Source organism: Gadus morhua, chromosome 21 (assembly GCF_902167405.1).
Source record: "Gadus morhua chromosome 21, gadMor3.0, whole genome shotgun sequence".
Taxonomy (NCBI): Eukaryota; Metazoa; Chordata; class Actinopteri; order Gadiformes; family Gadidae; genus Gadus; species Gadus morhua.
Window position 1 is genome coordinate 12,298,211 of NC_044068.1, and position 22,565 is coordinate 12,320,775.

At 45.4% G+C, this 22,565-nt stretch overlaps 2 protein-coding genes across 10 annotated transcripts; one reads left to right on the plus strand and one right to left on the minus strand.

Annotated features, from left to right (window-relative positions):
- Positions 1 to 917: 917 nt before the first annotated feature.
- On the minus strand, positions 918 to 9,199 carry taf1a (TATA box binding protein (TBP)-associated factor, RNA polymerase I, A). 5 transcript variants are annotated; one of them, XM_030344497.1, is made up of 12 exons: positions 9,072 to 9,099; positions 7,309 to 7,401; positions 6,535 to 6,683; positions 6,012 to 6,175; positions 5,818 to 5,931; positions 5,351 to 5,552; positions 4,446 to 4,570; positions 4,085 to 4,243; positions 3,349 to 3,415; positions 2,826 to 2,949; positions 1,995 to 2,155; positions 918 to 1,770 (listed from the first exon to the last, which is right to left on the minus strand). In XM_030344497.1, exons 3-12 carry the CDS (start codon positions 6,659 to 6,661, stop codon positions 1,535 to 1,537), a joined length of 1,479 nt encoding a protein of 492 aa, XP_030200357.1. In that variant the 5' UTR covers positions 6,662 to 6,683; positions 7,309 to 7,401; positions 9,072 to 9,099; the 3' UTR covers positions 918 to 1,534. The 5 variants fall into 5 exon arrangements, with proteins under 5 accessions (XP_030200357.1, XP_030200359.1, XP_030200355.1 ...); XM_030344499.1 differs by lacking the exon at positions 7,309 to 7,401 and having other exon boundaries at positions 9,072 to 9,199; XM_030344495.1 differs by lacking the exons at positions 7,309 to 7,401; positions 9,072 to 9,099 and adding an exon at positions 6,918 to 7,137.
- mia3 (MIA SH3 domain ER export factor 3) lies at positions 8,113 to 22,066 on the plus strand. 5 transcript variants are annotated; one of them, XM_030344474.1, is made up of 29 exons: positions 8,113 to 8,296; positions 9,115 to 9,248; positions 9,350 to 9,436; positions 9,612 to 9,885; positions 9,931 to 11,916; positions 12,209 to 12,544; positions 12,931 to 13,073; positions 14,882 to 15,013; positions 15,247 to 15,268; positions 15,364 to 15,452; positions 15,570 to 15,647; positions 15,820 to 15,930; positions 16,039 to 16,110; positions 16,192 to 16,296; positions 16,403 to 16,525; positions 16,656 to 16,743; positions 16,874 to 16,926; positions 17,180 to 17,270; positions 17,487 to 17,625; positions 18,050 to 18,212; positions 18,320 to 18,355; positions 18,487 to 18,554; positions 18,687 to 18,769; positions 19,117 to 19,239; positions 19,519 to 19,581; positions 19,688 to 19,734; positions 19,862 to 19,939; positions 20,348 to 20,744; positions 21,298 to 22,066. In XM_030344474.1, the coding sequence occupies exons 1-29, from the start codon at positions 8,176 to 8,178 to the stop codon at positions 21,582 to 21,584; spliced, it is 5,529 nt and encodes a 1,842-aa protein (XP_030200334.1). In that variant the 5' UTR covers positions 8,113 to 8,175; the 3' UTR covers positions 21,585 to 22,066. The 5 variants fall into 5 exon arrangements, with proteins under 5 accessions (XP_030200334.1, XP_030200332.1, XP_030200333.1 ...); XM_030344472.1 differs by having other exon boundaries at positions 9,612 to 11,916; XM_030344473.1 differs by having other exon boundaries at positions 8,114 to 8,296; positions 9,612 to 11,916; positions 19,120 to 19,239.
- Positions 22,067 to 22,565: the final 499 nt, after the last annotated feature.

Here is a 22,565-nt window from a genome sequence, read left to right on the forward strand (position 1 = left end):
TAACACTGTTGTTTTTTATTGGTCGTCATGAAAAGAAACATAAAGGGTAACACTTTTGTCTTTGTCAAATAAAATATAAGGGGTAACACTGTCGTATTTCGTCATGAAAAAAAACATGAGGGAAATAATAGAAATACACACATACATTTTAATGTCATGTATATCCTCTTTATTGATTGATTATTGTGTAGTCATCGCCTCAGTGGTGCAGTGGAGTGTACTCTGCCTAACCCACTGGAGACCGCAGCTCAATTTCTGTGGAAAACACAATATCTTTAATTTTAAACATGATGCTTTCATGTCTATTGGTCATATATAACCTCAGACATAATTAAATTACATATCTCAGTGGGAAGTGGAGAGAGCTGTGAGCTTACCCCCTGGAGACCGGGGTTCAGGTCCGGTTGATGTCCTCTGTTGGAAGACTCTTATTTCTATTTCATGCGAATTATGAAGTCAAGTATAACCATTGTGTTGACTTTATTCGGTGTCTTGATGGTGCATTGATAAGTTCGGAGGTTAACACTCTAAACAGCTAAGGTTCGGATCGGCGACCGCTGCCTGCAGCACTCACCTAACAATAGTTGAGCGCTGCATGCAGCACTAACCTAATTATGCCTTGAGTAGCAGCATTGCACAGACATCAAGCTAATGTAACGTAGCCTATGCTCTGCCAATAAGATTGGCTATTTTCGGATAACTACATTGTCACGTTCCCCGGGACTCTAAACTATTGTAGCCAATGTGTTAGTAAAAAAACAAACACTCACTCTGTACTAAGACGTCTGTTTCTCCTGGCGAGCTTTGGCTGGCGTTTCTAGTTCACCTTCTGGGTCCGGAAATATGTATCAAATACCCAACTGTTCAGATGAGGCGTAAAGCCTGGGTGAGAGGATACACACATGGCCCCGTCCTCGCCAGATTCAGCCATTTATTCTAGAAGAAACTGGCATTGCTGAAACTCGCTGCAGCACAGGGACTCTGCGTTAGTGTCTATCGGCGAACAGAGCAAACCGGCGCGCACCGGCTCCTCGTCCTCGTCCTCGGCAACAGGCAAGGCTTGTTCAGCTGCAGCCGCAGCAGCCTACTCCTCTATTTGTGTCAATTCTTCCTGGCTGTATTCTGGCTCGTACAAATAGCCCTGAATGCCCGAATCCAAACATAGGTTTTTCAAAATCCACTTTGGCTATTTCACATTGCAAATTTGTTCTCTAGCTAAGCGGTGAAGAAACATGGCGGACATTGTGTTTACATCTCGTATGCGAGCTCCCGCCCCTCCCCCTCATTCTTTATTGGTGGGCTCACAAATTTGCGGTGGTTTGTAGTCCTTGGCCCTTCTAACAGGCAAAGTTCTCCCGAGATGACGTCAAACGCGTCATTGGACGTCATCTCGGGAGAAAATTAGATCAGGAGAGCTGGGCCAAGGGGGAAGACTGGGTTAGACTGAGGGGAAAAAAATCTTTTGATATACATTACAATAGCGATTTTATAATGATAGAACGCCGGTTCTGAATGGGTGAAGTATTCCTTTAATCTAAGGGATCGCTTTAGAGGTTTGTTGGTGTTTTTTCAGGATTTTTTTTTTTTTTTCAGTATTCGTTTTTTTTTTCAGGGGTAGTGTTTCTATCAGTGGTAGGGTCTTTTTCAGGTTTAGGGTCTTTTCCAGGTGTAGGGGCTCCATCTGGGGTAGGGGCTCTTTCTGGGGTAGGGGCTCTTTCTGGGGTAGGGTTTTTTTCAGGGATAGCCATTCAACGATGTAGACCTTGTTTGCTGAAAAAAAAAAAAAAAAAAAAAAAAAAAAATCAGACATTTGCTTTATTGTGTCACGGTTCCGCCACATTTGGTTTGGTTATTGCAGATATTTTGGTCCATTGGTGATCATGACACACACACACACACACACACACACACACACACACACACACACACACACACACACACACACACACACACACACACACACACACACACACACACACACACACACACACTACCTGGGAACAGGAGCCTGCACACCCAGGCTTTGACCTTCAGCAGTGCCTGGTCCGTGGTCAGGTCCTCCTTGGCGTGGAAGTGTGTGAAGTGAAAGGCCGGCCACCAGTCCCGCCTCGACGCCATGCTGTCACCAACTACGTCCTTCCAGTTGTCCACGTTCCTGTGTGGATCATAGGTGGGCTTAGCCAGCGCTCGTTACCATACGCCCGTTCTCTGGGCTTCAATAGCGTTACTTACTGGAGAGAGCAGTATCGAGGTAAAAAACCCATATACACCGGGGATGGTCTTCAGTTAGGGAGAACCAATCCCCTGAACCAGCTTTAAGAAAGACTTTCACGTTGTGTTTTATTATTCAGGGTCAGGGCTGCCCACTCGCGGGTCAACCTAGTTTCAGTTTCAATAAGCGGAGAATAAATGTGACACTTCAATGCTTGTCAGCAGATACCAGGTAACCATATCAGAGAATTAGATCAGAGTCCGATATTTATTTAAAACCTCACTTTCACATAGGTCTCATAGTCGGAAACACACACGCGTTGAGCTTCGCATTAATTATTGGTGCGCTACTTTTATGTACCAGCGCACAGGTAGTAGACTAAACTAGCAAAGGTAAGTCTTATACCCGTGTCCTAGTACATTAAAGGAGCAGACTACTAATGAGTGGTAGGAGTGGTATGAGTGTCCCCTGTGTTAGTCCTACCTCTCATAGCCTTATGACGTGGCCTCTGTGCAAAGGGTCACTTTAGCATCAGTGTTTAACCTATGAAGTGGCGATGGGGTTTGAATCCCCTTTGAGGTCCAGGTAATATGATCACATTCCTCATACGTACTGTTGTTTCAGTTTGATGATGGCGGCCTTCAAACTCGTCCATGCGGCCAAGTTGATCTTCCAGCAGGCGTAGTCAAGCATAAGTAAAGACACGTCTAACGCCTTTCGAAGGTCCTCCTCTTTTTCTGGTGAAAGCAGATAGCAACAGAGCAAGTCACAAAATGCCTTTAACTTAAATACACTGACTATTTGAGGATTTTTCACTATAATCATGCAAATAGCCACAACATGTCATGTGTTTACATGACACTCAAGAAAATCGAATAATTGGCTTAGTCCGACTATGATTGGATTATTAAAATGCATGTATAGACCTTAGTCGGACTAAAATCGAATCGAGTTTCTCATAGTCGGATTAAGACCCCTAGATTATTCGATTGATAGTCGCATTAAGAATGCATGTATACGGTCAATTCGATTGGAATTGGATTTTGCGTTCTGCGCATGCTTGAGATCTTTTCCCGGGGCCGCGAGCCGGAAGTATAAGGAGACTCTGTTTGCTAATGCAGGTTTGTTGTCTTTACCTGACCGGAGTAGGAGAGTAAAGTACTCGGGCATCAGCTCGTGGCTTGGGACCAGGTCATGCAGAACCTATGATGGTAACAGATACACGTATATAATTAGAAGTATTCATAGTCATAGTCCTGTTCAGACCATCACATATGCAAGCAATATTGGGTAAAACTGGGTTAGTTTATGTCTGCATGGGTCACAGTTACAAGGTACCACACAAAAAAAGAGAAGGCAAAAACAGCATTGTTATTAACATGAACCTTTTCAGAAATAATTCATAGGGAAAATGAGGTGGATACACGTGAAAATAAAAGGTTATAGTAATAGGGGAGGGACAAAAGGCTGCTGATGGATTTGATTGGATTATACAAAGGTGACATGCACTCGCTAACCAGTTGAAAGTTAGTTTGGTGCAGATTAATGAGACAGATACTGGCCAAGTTGTTTCTGCATGTTGCTCTAGAAGTTAACAACTTTAAGCTGAACATAAGGAAAACGGCCAGATTGGGCAGTTTTCCATCCAATTTGAGAAGGGGGAAAGCTTTCTTTACGCTGGTTCAACTTCCTGCTGATCACCAGTGAATTCAGCTGCATTAATTAGTTAGGAAGACAGCAGGTGAAACTAAAAAGACATCAAACCTGCTTTTAGAAACTCTGTGGTGTCTGGTGGTGATGGCGTCCATACTACGCTTTCACAACGAACAGATAAATAATAAATAAGATATTTAAAAAAACAATTGATTCTACCTTCAAAACACGCCTCAGCTTCTTCTCCGGAGCGCCGGTCTTCTTCAGGTGGCGGTACAGGTAGACGTGTGCGTTGGGGTTGGGAGGGAAGGACTCGTCGTAGGCGTAGTCCTCCAGAATCTTGGAAATCTCATCGTGCTGCTGGTAGTGCTCCAGCATCTGCCATGAGAACCCGGAGAAATACAAAATGAATGCTCAAATGTTAGAATCGTTTGTTAAACGTTTATTAAACAAAATGCTATGACAAAAGAGATTCTATTGCAGTAGAATAATTTCATTAATTAATAGTCATTGGTCCGCAAAAAGTCTGTTTTATATTGGACGCACGCGTTCCATCGGAGCAGGGAAGGGCTCGGCTTACCTCGATGTAGCAAAGTATGAAGGGATCCCATACACCTGGGTTCTTCAAAATCTCCTTCAAGTTCACAGTGGACTTCTTGTAGACGGTCTCCATGTCCAGCGCGGCCATTTCATCAGTACTTAAAGCTGGAGGGAGGAGGACCATATCATTCAAACTTGAACACACAAGCTCTTACTGATGGCCATTACAATATGTGACCCTCAATTCATCTTACACAGATTCCATGCACACCGCCTGAACATCATATTAAATCACAACAGCCGGTGTGGATAGAGGGTTTGGAAAACCCATAGAGCCTTGTAATTATTGGGACTCCAAGCTGTCAAAATCGAATATTCTTGAAATATATCTAGTCAAAAGGGCAAGAGGTGTAGTCACGTGTCCTAAAATTGATGCATTTTCGAATGTGTGCAACCATTGGCTTGATCATTACTTTCAGGTCTATTTTCTAGAGGTATTGTGTTGGATTATTAAACATTTCTATAAAGTTGTTGACTATATCAGCTATACCGTGGCCCTGTGTCAGACTGAAATTGAAAAAACAAAGTTTTCCTTTGCCTAATATTAATTGATTACATCATATTTCAACATTGATCAATTTAATATGTTTCATTTTTGCAGTCATGATGACAACCTGTGGAAAGGAGTCTGTGCAACTTTTAAGGGCATAATGTATAACATTTCCCCTTCCAATCATAAGAAGCCTGCCCCAGGAACGGCGGTCAAGCGTGTTCATTCGGCACCATCCAATACCAAACCAATCAAACCATAGCCCCCCTATATTTATATACTTTTACCCGTTTTGCTAATAAAATCTGGATATCTACAATGGTAAGGTGCCCTCCAAAGCCCGTTTCGCATGGTCTTTCGCGGTTCTGCTTGCCCTTTCCGTGTGTTCTTCTTACCTGCCGCTGTGGAGAAGTTTTCCCTCTTGTCGCACCAGGTGAAGTAGTCCAGTAGGCTGCGGTAGGCCTGCACCAGTTTGACCCTCTGAGACTGGCTCTCAGACAGCCTGCCGTGCCTCCAGGTCTCAGCCATCGACAGCTGATGCCTGGCCTTTTCAAGCTGCCCGTTTACCATCAGGTGAAAACTGTGCTCCAGGCTAACCTACAGGTACATACCGACACACACACAAGTTACAAATCTTATAAATAAGCATAAATTCAAAATTTACATTTAAATGCCATACTAATATATGTATAACAGTCGTGGGCAATGAAATCCTGCACTATTGCTTTTCCAGGTTTTTTTGGGTGGTGGGTGGATTTGAATATTTATTATTCTTCAGACACTTGATGTTTCTAATGCAGTTTGAACAATAGCAATGGTTGCAATGACAAGGCTACCAAAGGGCAGATTTTAGGTTACTTACCAAGAGGTAATTATTGAGTCCCAAGAGCTTCATTTGTTCATAGAAGTCGTTGTAGTTCTCCATCGTTACATTCGGAAGATGGTGGAGAATGTCTGTTCCTGTTTTCCAAATGATCTGAAAGAGTCGAACTCTGTTAAAATAAGTCACTTTTAACAGTCACTTAACAAGTTCATTCTAATGAAAACGTTACCTACCTCTATGTGCTGCTGGGCAACAGACACGTTTGTGTCCTCTATTGCTTGAAAGTAACTGGCCATGTACTGGCCTGCCTTGTGCCAATCATTGTGCAGCATGGCGTTTCTAACTTTCAGACAGCAGGTCCTTGTGCTCTGATGAAACCCACTTTCAATGCGATGGTCTACGGAGACAATGCACACAATTATGTTGAAATAACTCCCAACATGTTAATAATAAAAATAATAATGGATTGAATTTATATAGCGCTTTTCTAGACACGCAAAGACGCTTTACAGTGAAGGGGGGACCTCACTAACCACCACCAGTGTGTAGCACCCACTTGGGTGATGCACGGCAGCCAACCTGCGCCATAACGCTCACCACACACCAGCTTGAGGTGGAGAGTGAGGGAATTAATGAGTCAGCCAATTATAGAGGGGAATGCTTAGGGGGCCAGATTGAATGAGCCTGGTTGGGCCAGGACACCGATACGGAAGTAATATTAAGGTTAACTGACGATTGGAGAAAATAACAGCTTACCATAAAATGGGGAATCAGCCAAAGGCAGCTTTGATTTATCATTTGATCCATTTGGATAGTTCAAGACCGTGTTCCTATCTCCGTCCGAGGTATCATCTGTTATTGGCTGCATTTCTAGGTCGGCCATCGTCTTCGTTTAGATCAGGATCCTATAAAAGGGTATAGAAAGAGACAGGAAGCTTAATTAGCCTTCACTTTAAAATGTGATAATAACAAAGCATAAACGTAAATAAAGTCTCATTATATAAGGCTATATGTATAATATAAGGCTACATGTTAATCTGGGGTTAAGGTTATCGCTAATTTAAAGAACTAATAGCAACAAAACGTCTCACCATAAAAATGTGTTACCAACATAACAATGTATTGAAGTCCTGACATACCTCGAATAGTAAACGTCTTTATATTGTAGTCCGTTAAAATGAAATGTGTCATTAAGATTGACGCATGAATGAGAAATCACATTTACATCAGTTGGCTACTTTAGATTCCAATTCTGATATCGCCATGTACACACTGCAGGAACGCATCACCCAGCATGTTTACTGGGCTGCAACCCGGAAGTAAGAGTAGGGAAAGCGACGGGGCCTAGGGCGGGGCGATACACTCTTCTTCCTCTGTATCGAATTGCTACCTATACTGCCCTCTATTGTACGTTCAACCGGTCTGTGTAACATAACTATTGGGGTTTCATTCATTGGTTGGCCTTAGCATAGCTGTATTATGAAAGCATAGGGGTTAACCCTAGGGTTCAATCCACTTCTTGAAACGTACCTTTTGAACTGCAATTTGGATGGTGATGAAACCTTAGTCCTTCACCCAATTCACCCAAACAATCCATATCCAAACTCCTCTGTCAAAACACAGCTGATGTGACATGAATATGTGAATTATTATATACACATTTAATTGAGCTACTGAGGTCAAAGACCAACCTTATTCCGGTTATCTCTTGTCGACGGACTATACCTCTACTACTATGATTAAGAAGATGCAGCTGATAAATTGCATACTACATCAAACAACAAGTAAAACAGGCTACTACTGTTACGAAGATGATTATCAGGACTGCTTTAAGGAAATACTAGAGCTACTACCGATAATAACCACTATCAGCATCAGCATCAGCATCATCTTCAACATCATAATTACAATAATGATAACAGTTCATGGATATAGTGGCCTGGTGTAGTCATATAGCATTTATAAGCACAGCTTATTCCCTACATCTAATGACTACCCACTAATCTGCATACCTCTATTTTTAATCGTGGATGATGCATCTATTTATTTAATATCGTTACGTATTCAAAGTGTATTCAAATACAACGGTGTGCTGTTGTTCATCGCTGTGGAATTCCAGCACTTCAGATAAATGCTTTAAAGCGGTAGAAGATTTTTTAATGTTTCCCTTTTTTATTTTTTGTATTCAGAAGATCAGGATTTTTTTGTTTAACGTCTGTGTCCACGTCTGAGTTGGTTGGTTGACCCTAAGTTTGTACTAGAAACTTCTTCGAATCGAAATCGGAGTCTTATGGAGTAGTAGAGGAATACCCCGCAGCCGGATCTGCTGACGTGTCGGCCTCTGGTTCCTCAGAGAAGAGGAGAGACCAGGCGGCACCCGGTCAATACACTGCCACCATGGCAGCTGCGCTCTTCTACCAAAAATGCGTGTTATTACTCATATTTTATTTTGGATCAATTACCGCTTTGGATAGAAGATTTTCCGACCTCAAAATATGTGCAGACAAGGAGTGCAGTAGTAAGTTCTTGTTTGTTGTTGCCTCACTGTGACTTTTGGTATGCCTCCATCCGCTCACATTGATTTCAGCTAGCTGTAAACTGCGTCTTATCTTTGACCTGTTGCGAGTCGATAATTGCGAACTGAATCCCCCCATAAAGTTGCAACTACGATGTTTATCTGCTGCACATTGACACGGGGAGCAAGATAACATCCCTCAAAGTACACGTTCAGGCGGCCCGTGTGTTGGCTGTTTGCCTGGCAGTCCTGGCCTGGCTTGCTACGGTTGTTGGTATTAGCCAAGGCTAGCAGCTAATAAGCTACCCACCGGCATTAGCGCACGTACGCTGATGTTGACATCAGTGTTTCTCATGTTCATTGCAATGCCATACGTGAGCAAACAACCAATTTAAGCAGGACAATCTGTACTTATGTAATTAATATATTTATGGGGTTGCCTCGTTTCAAAAGTATGGAGGGGTTGCTTCGGTCCAAAAGTATTGAGAAATGATAGTAAAACGCCAAAGCACTGAGGAATTATTAAATAATGAATGTAATATTTGTCTATAATGTTAATTCCCATACACAAAATGACTTAGTTGGAGCAATTGCAACAACATCAATAAAAAGGCAATGACAAACCTGACGATCACTAACAGTTACCTTCACCAACAACATATGATCCTAGCACCAACAACACAATCATGATGTTTGCAATATACATTATTAAAGAACATTTAATGTAGCAATTCTATTATACCTTCCAGTGTCTGGACATAATATTTATTGTACGTACCCTTAAGACTTGTTTGTAATTTTTCGCTTTTGTGTCCTTACAGTGCTCCTTGTTCGGGGGAAGATGATTGATGATTTCTCAGGACCGGATTGTCGATTCCTGTCCGCCAAGAAATCTGAAAATGTTTATGTGTACTACAAATTAGGTGGCAAGAGAACAGACATGTGGGCGGGAAGTGTAAGTAAATTGTTGTTAATATCTAACCCTTACTGTGTAAATATTGTAGTAGGTGTGTATGGTCATAACCATTAACATGATTTTTCCTTATTTGTCAATAGGTTGGGCGTCAATTTGGCTACTTCCCAGAGCACCTAATTGAAGTTAACTATGTATATACCGAAACTGAAATAGTACTTCCAACAGAGGTACGAAATCTAACATTTGCATGATGCATCTAGGGCTTTGCCATTCTGTTATTTGGCTGGAATGCAAATATTTTAATTTGTGACGTTTCTTCGTTCTGTAACCGTCTTGGAGCAGAAAATAAAAAACAACTTAAAGAATGCTAATGAAAAATTGTACTTTTCTTATTTCTTTCAGGAAACAGATTTTGTCTGCTTCGACACAGGATTTAATGGTCATGATGACTATGATATAGATTCATTGTTAGGCTACTATTCCACACAGAAGGATGGTGACGACCTGACTGAAACTGCAGACGGTGCAGAAATACCATCAGAATCAACGGATAGGCCATCTGAAATTTTGTCTATGGACAATGATGATATTTATGACGGCGATGATGATGATGAGGAAGATGATGGTGGTGGTCATGATGCCTCTCAAAACACAGATGTGTTCCCAGAGGAGCCAAGTGCAGACTATCTGCCTGCAGGGACAACAGAGCCGGCCAGACAAGAAGCTGAAGAGCAGGAGCCAGGGGCTGCATCTGATGTGACCCAGACCCACACAGACCTCTCAGCTGCTCATGAGAACCACTCTACTGCTCATGAACCACCAACTGCTGGAGATTCCACTCTGGAAAACGCTGAATCGGACCAACGTGAAACCGATGGGGGAGACACAGATGATCTCACGGTTGACCCAGTCCCTCCAGAGGATCATTCTACTGCAGGTGGACCTACATCCACCGTTGCCAGTGATAATGAGGAGACTGGCATGGCCAGCCCTCATGATGAGACCATGGTTAAACCAGTCCCTGAAAAAGATCCTGAGGCTGCAGTTGGATCTGCCTCCCTATTGACAAAGAGTGTCCCAGAGTTAAGAATGACATCCAGAACCCCAGATGAAGATATCGCAGATGATAATGATGATGATGATGAGGAGGAGGAGTTTGCCAGTGATGTCATCTCTGTTGAGGCAAAGAGTGAAGAGCCAATCAAAGATGTGGAGAATGAGATGATTAGGCCACGTGTTCCTGGAAGTGGCCATCCTAATGAGGGTCCCAGTGAAACCCAAAAAGCTATAAATAATAATGATGAAGATGAGGAGGAAGAAGATGATGACGATGATGAGGACATACCCAGGACTAAAAACAGCTGGTCTTCACTTGGCGACACTGTTTTTGCAATCGTCAGTGGCGGTAGAAGGACGGCAGAGGTTTCGACTTCAGAAGACGTCCTGGACAAACAAGAAGAAATTACCCCAGAAAAACGTCTAGCCCAAGACGATGTAGATATCAACGCGCCACCCGCCAAAGAGCCACCATACGACGATCAAGCTGACGAAGATACTCTCATATTTTTGGAGGCGGACACAGAAGACATAGACCATGAAGCTGTGCCTCTGATGTTTAATCACCAAAGAAGCGATGAGGAAAAACATGGTGCAGTCGAGCACCCAACCGAGCAGGAGCTTAAGCCCGCTGACGAGCAGGCGACACAAGAGAATCCACAGGAGTTCTCCACCGCAGAAGATCCCAACACAAGAGATCTCCCTGCCGAACCTTCATCTCACCTGTTGGACGCTGAGGCACTCAACGAGCCCAAGGTGTCAGGAAATCCTGATCTGGGTGAAGACAACAACGAAGAGGAGGGCGATGAAGACACTTATGATGATGAGGATGATGTTGATGCAGGGCAGGCCAAGGACATCTCAGTGCATGCTGGGGATGGAACCGGAGATTTAAAAGAAGAGGAAACATTGACCCGCCGTGAAGCGGGGTATGTAATGGACAATGAGAACGACACAGATACGCCTGACGGGAATGACAGCTTATTAAGGCAGGATTCAGAAAACTCTGTAAAAGAGCTGGAAAACAATGCAACTCAAGAAACTGAGATTAACGAGGACCTACACACAGACGAGGAGCTGCCATCAAAAGAATATGATATGCAGGAGGAGGAGACGGAAGGGGGTGAATTACTTGAAGACGAAAACGCCCTTTCACACTCCAAGCCCAGCGAAGAAACGTACGAACCCCCGACAGGAAGCGACGTGTCCACGACACCGGAGCCGGAATACGGCGACGACGTGCTGAGGCTGACCCTCATGCGTGCCCATTTCAAGGACCAGGACATGCAGCGCATGCGGAAGTTCCTCAGCCTCAGTGACCTCCTCAAGGCCGAGGCCCTGTTCGCCGACCTCGACCTGGAGCTGCAGGCGGCGCGCCTCAACGACATTTCCCCCGCCGAGGACATCGAGAAGTCTCTGGACGCCATCCTGGAGGCCTCGGAGGACGTCATCCTGAACGAGATCGAGAAGATGCTGGACAGCAGGGACCCGAAGCAGTATGACGGCGAGCACAAGGACGGGGTCCTGTTCGACGAGGAGGCTCGACTGCTGGACGAGTTTCAGGAGCTCGTGTTCAAACTGCGGCAGAAGTACTCTGCGGCCAGCGACAGCACACCACTGACGGCTAATGGAGAACCAGTGCCTCGCCAAGGTGTGTTTTTATTATCCCCTTAAGTGTTTCATGTGATTCTTATTTTACGTTTTAGCCATATCTTGGTTTGAAACAGAACAGCAAACCTAAAAACCATTTACCTTTTGCATCGCTGAACCCACTTCCGCTTATAATATGATAACCTCAATTTGAATGCCGTTTCTCTGTGAAGTAGCTCATCCAAAACTATAGCATCCAGGTGTATCGAACACTTTAGCATGGAGATGTGTATCGCATTCCTGACCAAAACACTATCACAATATATTTTCCTTGATTTACATTGTTTCCCAAGCTGACTACACATCACACAACCCAGAAGTCCAAGCAGAGATCCCCCCACCCGTCGTCCGGGCCGAGCAAGACGACGGTCCCACCGAGGAGAACAATGGCAGCGTTGTGGTCCCCGACGTGACGGAGAAGCAGCCAGAGAGCGATGCAGAGCAGGGGGCGTTGGACGAGGCCCACCAGGGCGCTGACCTCAGTGTGGGGGCAGACGGGGGACACTTCAACAGGAACGAAGACAATCAACCCAGTTACGGGGGGGCGGAAGACATGCAGAAGATCCCACCAGCTGTCCTGGAGAAGCCCTTTGACCTGGGACTCGGCGTGGAGATGGAGAGCTCCTCAGGTGGGCAGCTTGTTGATCCGTCGGTCGGTGTTGGTTGAACGCTCCTTGCACACACAGTTCAGTTTACACAGGGGAAACACGAGAGCGCGTCTTGACTGTGAGTCAAAAGCTTCTCGATTGCCGTCTTAAAATAGAGGTGTATCTTCTCGCTTAAGCTCAGGTGGTTTAACTTGGCCCCCTGCATATACAAATGATACCCCCTTACCATAGCCTTATCATTATGCAAGTCTATCTCCCAAGTAAGAAGAGTTCAACATTTATGTTTGCCTTTTTCCTACATTTAAGGACATTGCATTAGCTTCTGAAGGCCTACACAGTGTCAGAAACAGTGATAATCCATGGCTTGAAATTTATTTTAACTGGTGTTTATTATTATTAACATTCAGGTTCTCTGGACATAGTGATGCCAGTCGGGGATTTACATGAAGAAGAAGAAGAAGAAAAAATGGGTTTATTCTCAAGTGGACTGTTTTACAGTGGTTGTCTTCTTTCCATGATGAAGACAAGTGTGACCCATTGGGTGATCGTGGTGAGTTTGAAGAAAAGCTTGAATATAGACCCTTATAGAACCATGTAAAGATACTCTCGATGACCATGGCACAGGTCAACCTTAAATCATATTGGTTTGCATAGTGGGAATATGGTTTAATTTATATGTAAGCTATTGTCTTATTAAATGTCCCTCGATATTATTTAGGTGAATCAGACCCTTTTCTTTTTAATGTAGGATATTTTAAAGACAAATCAAACATCTTCGGTTGTGATTATACTTCCGGTATGTGTTAATGATGTGTTATTCTACAGTTATTGAGGTTCAGCCCAGGATTTACAGTTGTACACCTCCAAAAGCAGATTTGCATGTTTTATCAAACAGAATGATACTCGGAACATGTGCTCAGTTGGCCCACTAGGGGTCTCTAGCACGGCGTTTCTGGAGGCAATGGCAGCAAGGTGCACTGCCTGTCCTCCCCCTCTGTTGACGTGTTGGGTAGCGTAGGGCTGAAGTTCAACTCACAACCGGCTGTTATCCGACTAGCACAGCATATGTAGTTTAAGTGGTTATGGTTCAAATAATCCGACGTTTGAAGTAGCGTTGTTAAATCGCTGTGTGGCCCTAGAGCAGTATGCCTGTCCTCAATTTGCGTCTTCCTATACATTCAAAGCGAAAGTAGCGTTTTCTGTCCGTTTTCTTTAACTTACCGTGTTAGCTTAATCAGCTGGTCAGCTCTGTTTTCTGTTTTACCGCGGATGGGGTTTCGTGGACCGCTTTACGAACACCGCCGACCTCAAAATATCGGGATCAATTAGTCTTCATGACGTTGACCATGTATACAACCCTGCAGGTGGTGGCTGAGGTTAATGGTCGTTGGGTTTAACGATACATTGCTTCAAAGTAGGGCGGTAGGAGGCTCGTGGTAGCTGCCTGCTGACAGATAGCGCGCGTTGCCTCAGTCCGGGAGTGTTTTCTTGGTTAATGCCATAAAACATGGAGAGTGATTTATCCCGCCCTGTGATCAAATTAGATCAACTATACCTGTTTTTCATAAAGGAGCTACAGCATGTAAGTAGACAACATTTAGTCGGTCTCGTTCCTAAATATTAATTGACAAACGATTACCCTGACAAGATAACGATATCTGAGCCCTGTGCTATAGTAGCCTAGTGTTGGCCTTTTAATTGAACAAATGAACAATTTCCAAACGGTAAAACTTGAGATTATTGTGCAAATAGGGCGAAACGCTCTTTTACAATGTAACCATGCACTTGACTATAATCCAGGCAACACAATGTATTCGTAAAATATAGGCCCTAATCTATGATTATTTCTCAATCTGGAATGTTTGATCTATCGACATCATGCTTGGCTCAAAGGTTTATCTGGCCGTGCTGCTGGCCAGAGCTCATTGCATTCCAGTATGATGCTTCGATTGCCCTTTTTTAAAGGCTTGACTAGCTTCCAGCTTTTTATTCTTATTTAATGTTTTATTAACCATTTGGCGTACCATTGTCTTTGATGTGAAAAGGATGTATTCTGTCACTATTGTTGCATGTAAATCGTTGGTTAAATCATGCATATGATCAGGTTGTTTTCTGAGTAGTTCATAAGGTCTCCATCTGAAAGGGATTGATACTGCTTGAGGTTGTAAATAATTAATGATATTGGATACACATTTAACAAGTCCTGGACCGGGTCACTCTTAAAGCAGTCCATGTGTCGGAGGCTGTGGTAATACTAGTGTGTCATCTTGATAAAGTCCCATGCAGTGCTCCATCTTCTCTGCCAACATTGTGTTCCTGAGCCCATGTCTGCATGTGTTTGCCTGTGTGTATACCCAGGTGATCTCCCTTCTGCCAGAAGAATGGCGGCCGGGGGAGACCCTGCTGGGCTGTCCTTGGCAAGCCGTTATCGTCACGGCCCTGGTGGGGGTCTTCACCATCGTTGTCTTCATATGGAATACCATTCTGGCTGTAAGCATTGTGACACTAGCATTATTAACACACACATTTCTGAACTCTCATAGAAGTTTAAAATGGTGTGTTTCTTTTGCATGAAACATTCTTGGGAATGTTAGGGATTATACATTTAAGCTATTTCAGCTAGAATATTTATTCATCTTAAATTGGTTACTTTCTTTTCTTTTTTTTACGATTATTCTAAGATTTTATCAACTCGTAATCTTCGAATGTATCCCTTTTTAAAGGTCAAAAAGAAGGAGTATCTTGGTAAGTCCTAACATTAAATTGACTTATCTGAATGATCTGAAAAGATGATTACATCAATCATGTGTTCTGAGTGTTTTTCTTTGTGTTCTGTAAAGTGACTGACAAGTGGCTTAAAGACCAAATAACATCACTCAAAAAAGGAAAAGAAGATGCGGTTTTAAAGGTGTCAGAGCTTCAGCAAATGGTAAGTACGGTATCCAGGTGAATCAATGACCTATAATATGACCTATATTTATATTCTCTCATTGGGATCATTAGAACAACACGGTGATCCCTCTCTTTGAAATGCCTCTGTTCACAGATTCAGGATTTACACGAAAAAAAGAAACAATCTGAAGAAAGCGCTTGTCATGCCCAGAGAAAGAATAAGGAGCTAGAGGTGAGCTACATATGTTATCTATAGATATCGATTTGATGGTTACCTACCAAGAGTGTTGTTGGACTTTTTCTGTATTGAGCAGCCTAATTTAGTCTTCTTAATGTGGCTTTAAATTAAGAAAGACGGGTGATGTGATCTTGATGATGATGAACATGGCTTTTTCTGCTTCCAGTGGAAACTGGGAAAGTCAGAAAAACAAACTAAGCGATTCGAAGAGGAAGTCCGATCCCACTCTGCGCTTCTTGAAGAGCAGAAGGCGAACAATCAGAGGGACAACGCCAGAGTACGTCTCATCGCCTACCTTTTTATTAAGTGTGAATTCTCATTGGTTTGTCCACCCCTCCCCCTCTCCTTGCCTTAATAGCCCTGTGCTGCTGTTTTCGTGTAACAGATCGAACAGTTGATGAAGGCCAACGAGCAGCTGCAGCTCAGCCGGAAGAAGAGCAAGCAAGCTTTCGAGCAGGTGTGTGCCGTTCACCCTCACTAATATCGGCCCGTGTTTAGATGGTGCTTTAAATGACCGGCCTGCTGTGTCTCCCCACAGGCCACCGTGTTCCTGGATGAGGCCAAGCTGCACGAGAATGCACGAAGAGTCCAGCAGAAATGTCTAGAGAGGGATTATGCAGTGCTGAAGGAACAAAACAATGAGGTAAGAGGAAATTGAACTTGATGTCTGTGGGGCTGCAATTCTGCAATTGATTTTGATTCATTCATTTTTCCAAGAATAACTTGGTTTGACTTGATGTTTCCTACAGCTCAAGGCATCCATGAAAGGCTGGGAGGAAAAACACGAGGACCTGAACAAGCGGATCAAGCTCTATCAAAAGTCCCAGAAGGAGCTTGAAGACTTGGTCACCCTCAAAGATCACAATGTGGAGGTCCGTCCTGAACACTGTCCATGTTGCTACACCCTTGACCCTTGTTTTGAATGATCACATTCATCTTCACCTTGCCTTATCATGTGTGTGCGTCGGAGTAGGTCTACATCTTTGTGTTTTATTCCATCAGGTACTGTCTAATCTTCTGGGTGACCTGGATGCTTTTGATTGCCAAAAAGGGGACACACAAGTACTAGCCAACGGCGAGCTACCTAACGGTGAGCCATGTTCGGTGTGTGCGTACAGGCCTTCAGTTCGGTGTGTGTGTGTGTACAGGCCTTCACGTTCTGAGAGCTGGTGTTTGAACCTATTGGAATGTTGACTTTAATTTTCCCATCTTGTTGACAGATAAGAAAACGATGATAAAAAACAGGATCAAGCAGATGACGGACGTTTCACTGGTAAAGTACCTTAACTATTGACTTGGATTAAGAATGTTTTTTCCTTATGGGTTTGATTCGCTCCTCGACGAGGCTGAGAAATAACAAAATAATGTGCTGCAATAATAATAATCGTACTTGTCAAAGAATATCAAATGATTGAATTAACTATATTGAATTCTCAATTATATTCAAAATGCCACTCATCAACTTTTAAGTTAGTTAGTTATTTATCTTTAAGTTGTGTCTAAGGGCTTATGTCTGCTTTCTGCAGGTCCAGACCACTCTGTTTGTGGTTGAAGAGGAGCGGAACGGTTTCATGGCCAAATTCCTCAATGAGGAAAAGACTAGGAAGGTGCTTGAAGGTATGCCATCACATTTTAAACTGTATCGAGTTCAGGGCAATTCTCTACCACAATGTGTGGGTGGGTGGGTTGGTGGGTGTGTGGTACGGTTAAGGTCTTTCAAACACTAGAGATATTCCACAACGAGTTGATGGTAATGCTGTGTACAGGACTATTCCTGAAGTGGTTGGGGTTCAAACATTATAATTGACTGGCGCTTGCTGTTCTTCCCTGCAGAGCAACACCAGGAGCTGGAGCACTCCATCGCCACCATAAAGAGCGAGAAGAGCCACATTGAAAATCAGTACAAGATCCTCGAGCAGAAGAATGAGATCTTGACCGAGATGTACCAGCAGAAGCAGAATGCTTTGCAGCAGTAAGTCACCTTCGTCAACACCTCCCTACCCTTGTGTCACTTATCCCCCTCATGGTCGAAGGAAAGGCCTTGGACCCTTTCCTTCCCCTTTGGTCATGCGATCTGATGCTTTGATCATGTCGGAGGTGTTCTATTGATGCAATTATTTTTGGGGGGAAAACGATGCCTTCTGCAATACCTGCCCTTATCTTCAGTTAACCACACAATCATAGCATAGCTCGACGCGTAGCTGTCTACTGCTTGTGCTGTGTTCCGACTCGTGCGCTGTCAGGACATATAATCGCCATCGTCGCCCCTCATCCCTGCCACCTCAAACACACATCCTCTGAGGCACGCAGCCGCCGCAGTCGGTGTCAACCCGCCCCTCGTCCATAAACCGACGCGGCTCAATGTGTCCGTTCACGTTCGCCCGCGTCCCGCCCAGGAAACTGACCAAAGAGGAGATGGAGCGGCGCAACAAGGAGACCCTGCTGTCCACGGTCGGCGGCAAGACCCTGGAGGCGGAGTCCCAGGTGAAGCTGCTGCGGCAGCGCATCAGCGAGATGGAGGATCAGATGAAGAAGGCCGAGGTGGCCTACAAGGAACAGGTACGCCGCCGTCCTCCCACTCCACCGCCGCGCTGATCGCCGTGCTCCCGAGTCTGTGTTGGTTGTGACCGCCGTTGTTTTCTGTTGTGTTTTTGTCTTTCTGACAGATTAAAGAGCAGGAGAATAAGACTCATTCAAATTGGGTACGTTGGAATAGAATGTCCTGTTCTGCTTTTATTTTGGTGGGATTCTATTTTTAATTTCAAGAGGATTTGTTTTGTGTGAATCTACTACAATGGCACTTTACGATGCCGTCTGTTCCTCTCGCGTCCAGATGAGCGCGCGGACGGCTGAGCGCGCGGTGAACCAGGAGAAGATTGAGACGTCGAGGCTGCGGGACAAGTGAGTGTCTTATCCGCGCGTGCGCTTTGGTCCGACGGTCTGCTCGATAAACCTCGCCGCCGTTATCTGCGTTTGAATAGCATTCGTTCCAATCTGCCACGTGTCACTGTGTTCCTTCTTACCTCCCACCAGGCTGGGTCTGCTGTCGTCCCAGCTCAACGAGTACCGCGCCCACCTGTTCCAGCCCAACCCGGGACACGTTGGGGCCCGCCCAGGTAAAGCCCCCCCGTCACTTCTCCCTGTGGAATAGGAACCCGGGTGGCAGGGCGGTGGAGCCACAGCACACACCGCCTGCATCATCTCCAAACAAAAGTGGACGTTCCCCTTCTGTTAACTGTGTGCTTTAAATTGAACTCCCAATTGGCTCTGATTGCTCTGACCAAAGGGGAACATTAATTTATTTTTGGGGTAAATTTGACTTTGTATGGACTGGTCTATTCCGCCATCACACTCAACTGTACCCCCGTTGTTTCCTTTGCACAAGCTAAAACGAGCCGTTTGAACAAAAAGGCCGTAATTTGCCCGCTGCTTTTCCCCTTGTGTGTTTCTAATTGAACGGCAGCAGCAGGGGACTCCTACGGGCCCTCTCCCGTCAGCGGCGGGGCCCCGTCCCCCCCTACCAGGATGGAGGACCCCCGCCGGGCCCCTTCCGCCCCACTGGGGGACAGGAGGATCGATCGCTACGGTCAGTCCCAGCCCTGAGCCCTTCTTTGTTATTTCATTGGACTCATAGAATCTGGCCCGTTTCGTTAGGGGAAGGTAAAGGTGCTGCTGTGTAATGTCTTTGGTGCTTGTGCGCCGCATTCAAACCTTGGTATTGATTGTTGCCCTGTCCTCTCAGTGCAAGTACACAATACAGACACAATACAATAACGGGTTGTGGGTTGCATCTCCTTAACTGCCTTCCTACTGTCTACGGGTCCATGTATCTAATCTCATGTTGTCTTCCTGCTTCTTCTCCCAGGTCCCCGGCCTCCGTCTGACCCGCAGGGCCGTTACCACGACAACAAACACGCCCCTCGAATGGGTGCGTCAGTCTGCAGGAGTCATTCTTGATAGAGGGACTGGAACGTTTTTTTTAATTTAAACTTTCGAATGTGCTTTATTTATTGTCATTCATTGGACTCTTTCAGACATGTCGGGCCCTCGGACCTCGTCTCCGGCCACCAGGGACGACTCGGTAAGCGCCTTCACTCTGGCTCTCTGGAACCGACCCGTTATTATTTATCCATCCGTGACCCCTGTGCCATCTGTATTGCACTTGCTGGGCCCTGAATTCATGCCCGCCCATGTATGTCTGAAAGCAGACTGTCGATTCTGAGCCCCTGGCTGAGGCCTGCGATGAGGGACCAGAGCCAGTGAGTATGAAGGAAGCAGAAGACCAGGTGTGAAGACGACCTAACACTGAATAGAGCTCGCTCTGGTTTTTTTTGCTCCAGCTGACTTTGGGAAGGAGATCGAGTGTTTCCGCTTCTTTTAATCAGTGGGCTGGATTTGTGATTTCTTTTTGTGGTTCTCACAGCATTGCAGGAATGTTACCTCAATGTACTGCAGTTATGTGGCGGAGCGAAGTTGCTTGTTGTGCGTGTTTGAGCGTGGTTTTGAGGCTTGATTTTTGCTTTGGATGCTGGTGTATGACTACTGGTTCTGAGTGGGTAACCCTGGGCTCACACACTACTACTGCTGCTACTTCCCCTGGGCTCTGTCTTGACTCATCCCGTGTGACTTAACATCACAGCCTTACAAGACCCCCCCACACACACACACACTGACCCCAGCTCTGTGTCCCCCAGGGCCCCGGATCCTTCTCCTCCTCCGCCATCATGGACTCCCCACCCTCCAACCCGTCCCGGGGGTCCCCCCACGACGCCCACTACGACGGCCCCCTCCTGCCCCCGGGCCCGCGCGGCGCCCCTCCCCCGCCGGGTCTGTACCGGCCCCCGCCGCTCGGCCCCATGTACCCCCCGCTCCCCGGGATGATGGGCCCCCGCGGCCCGCCCCCTCCCCCTCTCCACTTCCGGCCGCCACCACCGGGGGCCAACGGTGGCCCCCCGCCGCCGGGGTACATGGGAGGGGAGTACGGCCCCCGCCCGCCCAACGGACACGCCTTCAACCCCCGGCCGGAGCCCAGGGGCCCGCCGCCGCCCCACATGCGGCCTCAGCTGCCGCCACCACATTACGGACCACACGGTAAAGGGGGCCGGAGGGCGGGACTAGGCTCTAGGGCTGAGCCCTCATAGGTCGACTCATCGGTCACAGGGCTCTTGGTCGGCTCCGGTTTAGGGTTGGTCGGGTAGTTGTTGTTTTTGTTGGAGGCACGTGCTTTCCTTGTATTATGGTCTGCCAAGGTTTCATTGCTGTTGATATTAAGAGTTAGCTGGCTAACATTTTCTTGTTGTGATCTAGGGGGAGCTTCTTCCCCCCCCAGTTCGACTTGTTTTATAGTACTGACCGCCCGCCACCAGCGTCCGCACAGCAAAATGTACCGTGAGATTGAACGCAGCATACCGTTGCAGCTCATCTAGTTTGAAAGTCTTCGTTTTTGAGCGGAAGTAAGATATTGGATATTAAATATCCAACAGTAATCCGCCGGTGGTTTGCTAGTTTTCTTATTACAATCGTGTTCACAATGAGCTGAAATAGTACCAGTAGGTCTCACTTGCCGTGCATGCATGCAGCAGTTTGTCCTTTGAGCTTTGAATCCCCCCACTGAATCAAACCGTTGGGTCCATCCCCACACCAGGCCTCCGCGGACCAATGGGACCGCAGCCCCCCTTCTCCCCTGACATGCGGTATTCGGGACCACCAGGACCACCCGGACCCGGGTACCCTCCCGGACAGGCCTACCCACCTGCTCCAGGAGGCGTCCCGCCTCACCAACCACCACACGGAGACGGCTACGCGCACGCGCCCCCGCCAGACGCCCACCGGCCCCCCTCCGCCGCCGCGGCGGCCGGCCCTGGACAGGGTCGGCGGGACGCGCCCCCCCAGGACCCTGTGAACTCCATGACCAGTATGGCCGAGCCTTGACGACCAAACCCATTGCCTACCGACAGACAGCAAGAAGAATATCCACATTGACCACTATAATCAAGGATGCTGTCTGTATTTCTGATTTATTTTCCTACTTCATCATTTCATTTAATTATGTAAAGAAAAAAAACTGCATTGAAAAAAATTATATTATTAAAAACATATTTGCATTTCAATATCAAATCAATCGTGTTGCGGGAAATTGTATGATTATGGAAGAGGATTGCTACATGTAAGAATGCTTATTGTGCAATAATATTTCTATTCAATGACTGAACTTTTTGTTTTAGCAAATAGGGTTTTTTAAGAGGGGAAACTTTTTTTGTCTTCATGTCATTTCCTGTGGAAATAGTTAAGAAAATGTGGGGCAGGGCGTTTTAGAAAAAACGGTGCGAGGAAATGTGTAATTTGACGGCCAGATGTATAACTTATTTTAGTATGATCTTAGAAATTTTATTAATAAACAGTGCAAAATCCTCCGTAAGCTTCTCTTTGGTTATACACGTTGAACATGAAAGTGCTTGATTTTTTTCTGAATGCCTTGGATGTATTTGCATTCTATTAGGAATGCGTTGTGGCAGTTACAGTTACTAATACATTGTATGATCTCTCTTGATGTTGAAGCATGTTAGAGCATTTGGCAAATCCCTCCGAGTTAAATTGCCTCAAGGAAACATTTAGTGTTGGTTTTTTAAAGATTTACTTTCAAAGACTTTCTAGGAATAAAATGGAAATTTTCTGTCGATTATTGGGCGACCTACTAATTTATATAGCTAAAGTTACGAGAAGCCACAGGAATGCAGGAGTCCATGATCCGGACCCATTTCAAACGGCACAGGGTGGGAGAGCATTCTTTTCAAATACCTCAAAGCCAGTTGATGTTTTTGTCACAGAGACTAGATGGCATTGACGAGTATGAACAATCAGGAATAACAACTATTAAACCGTTTCAATGTCACATCCAGTACATAACCTATA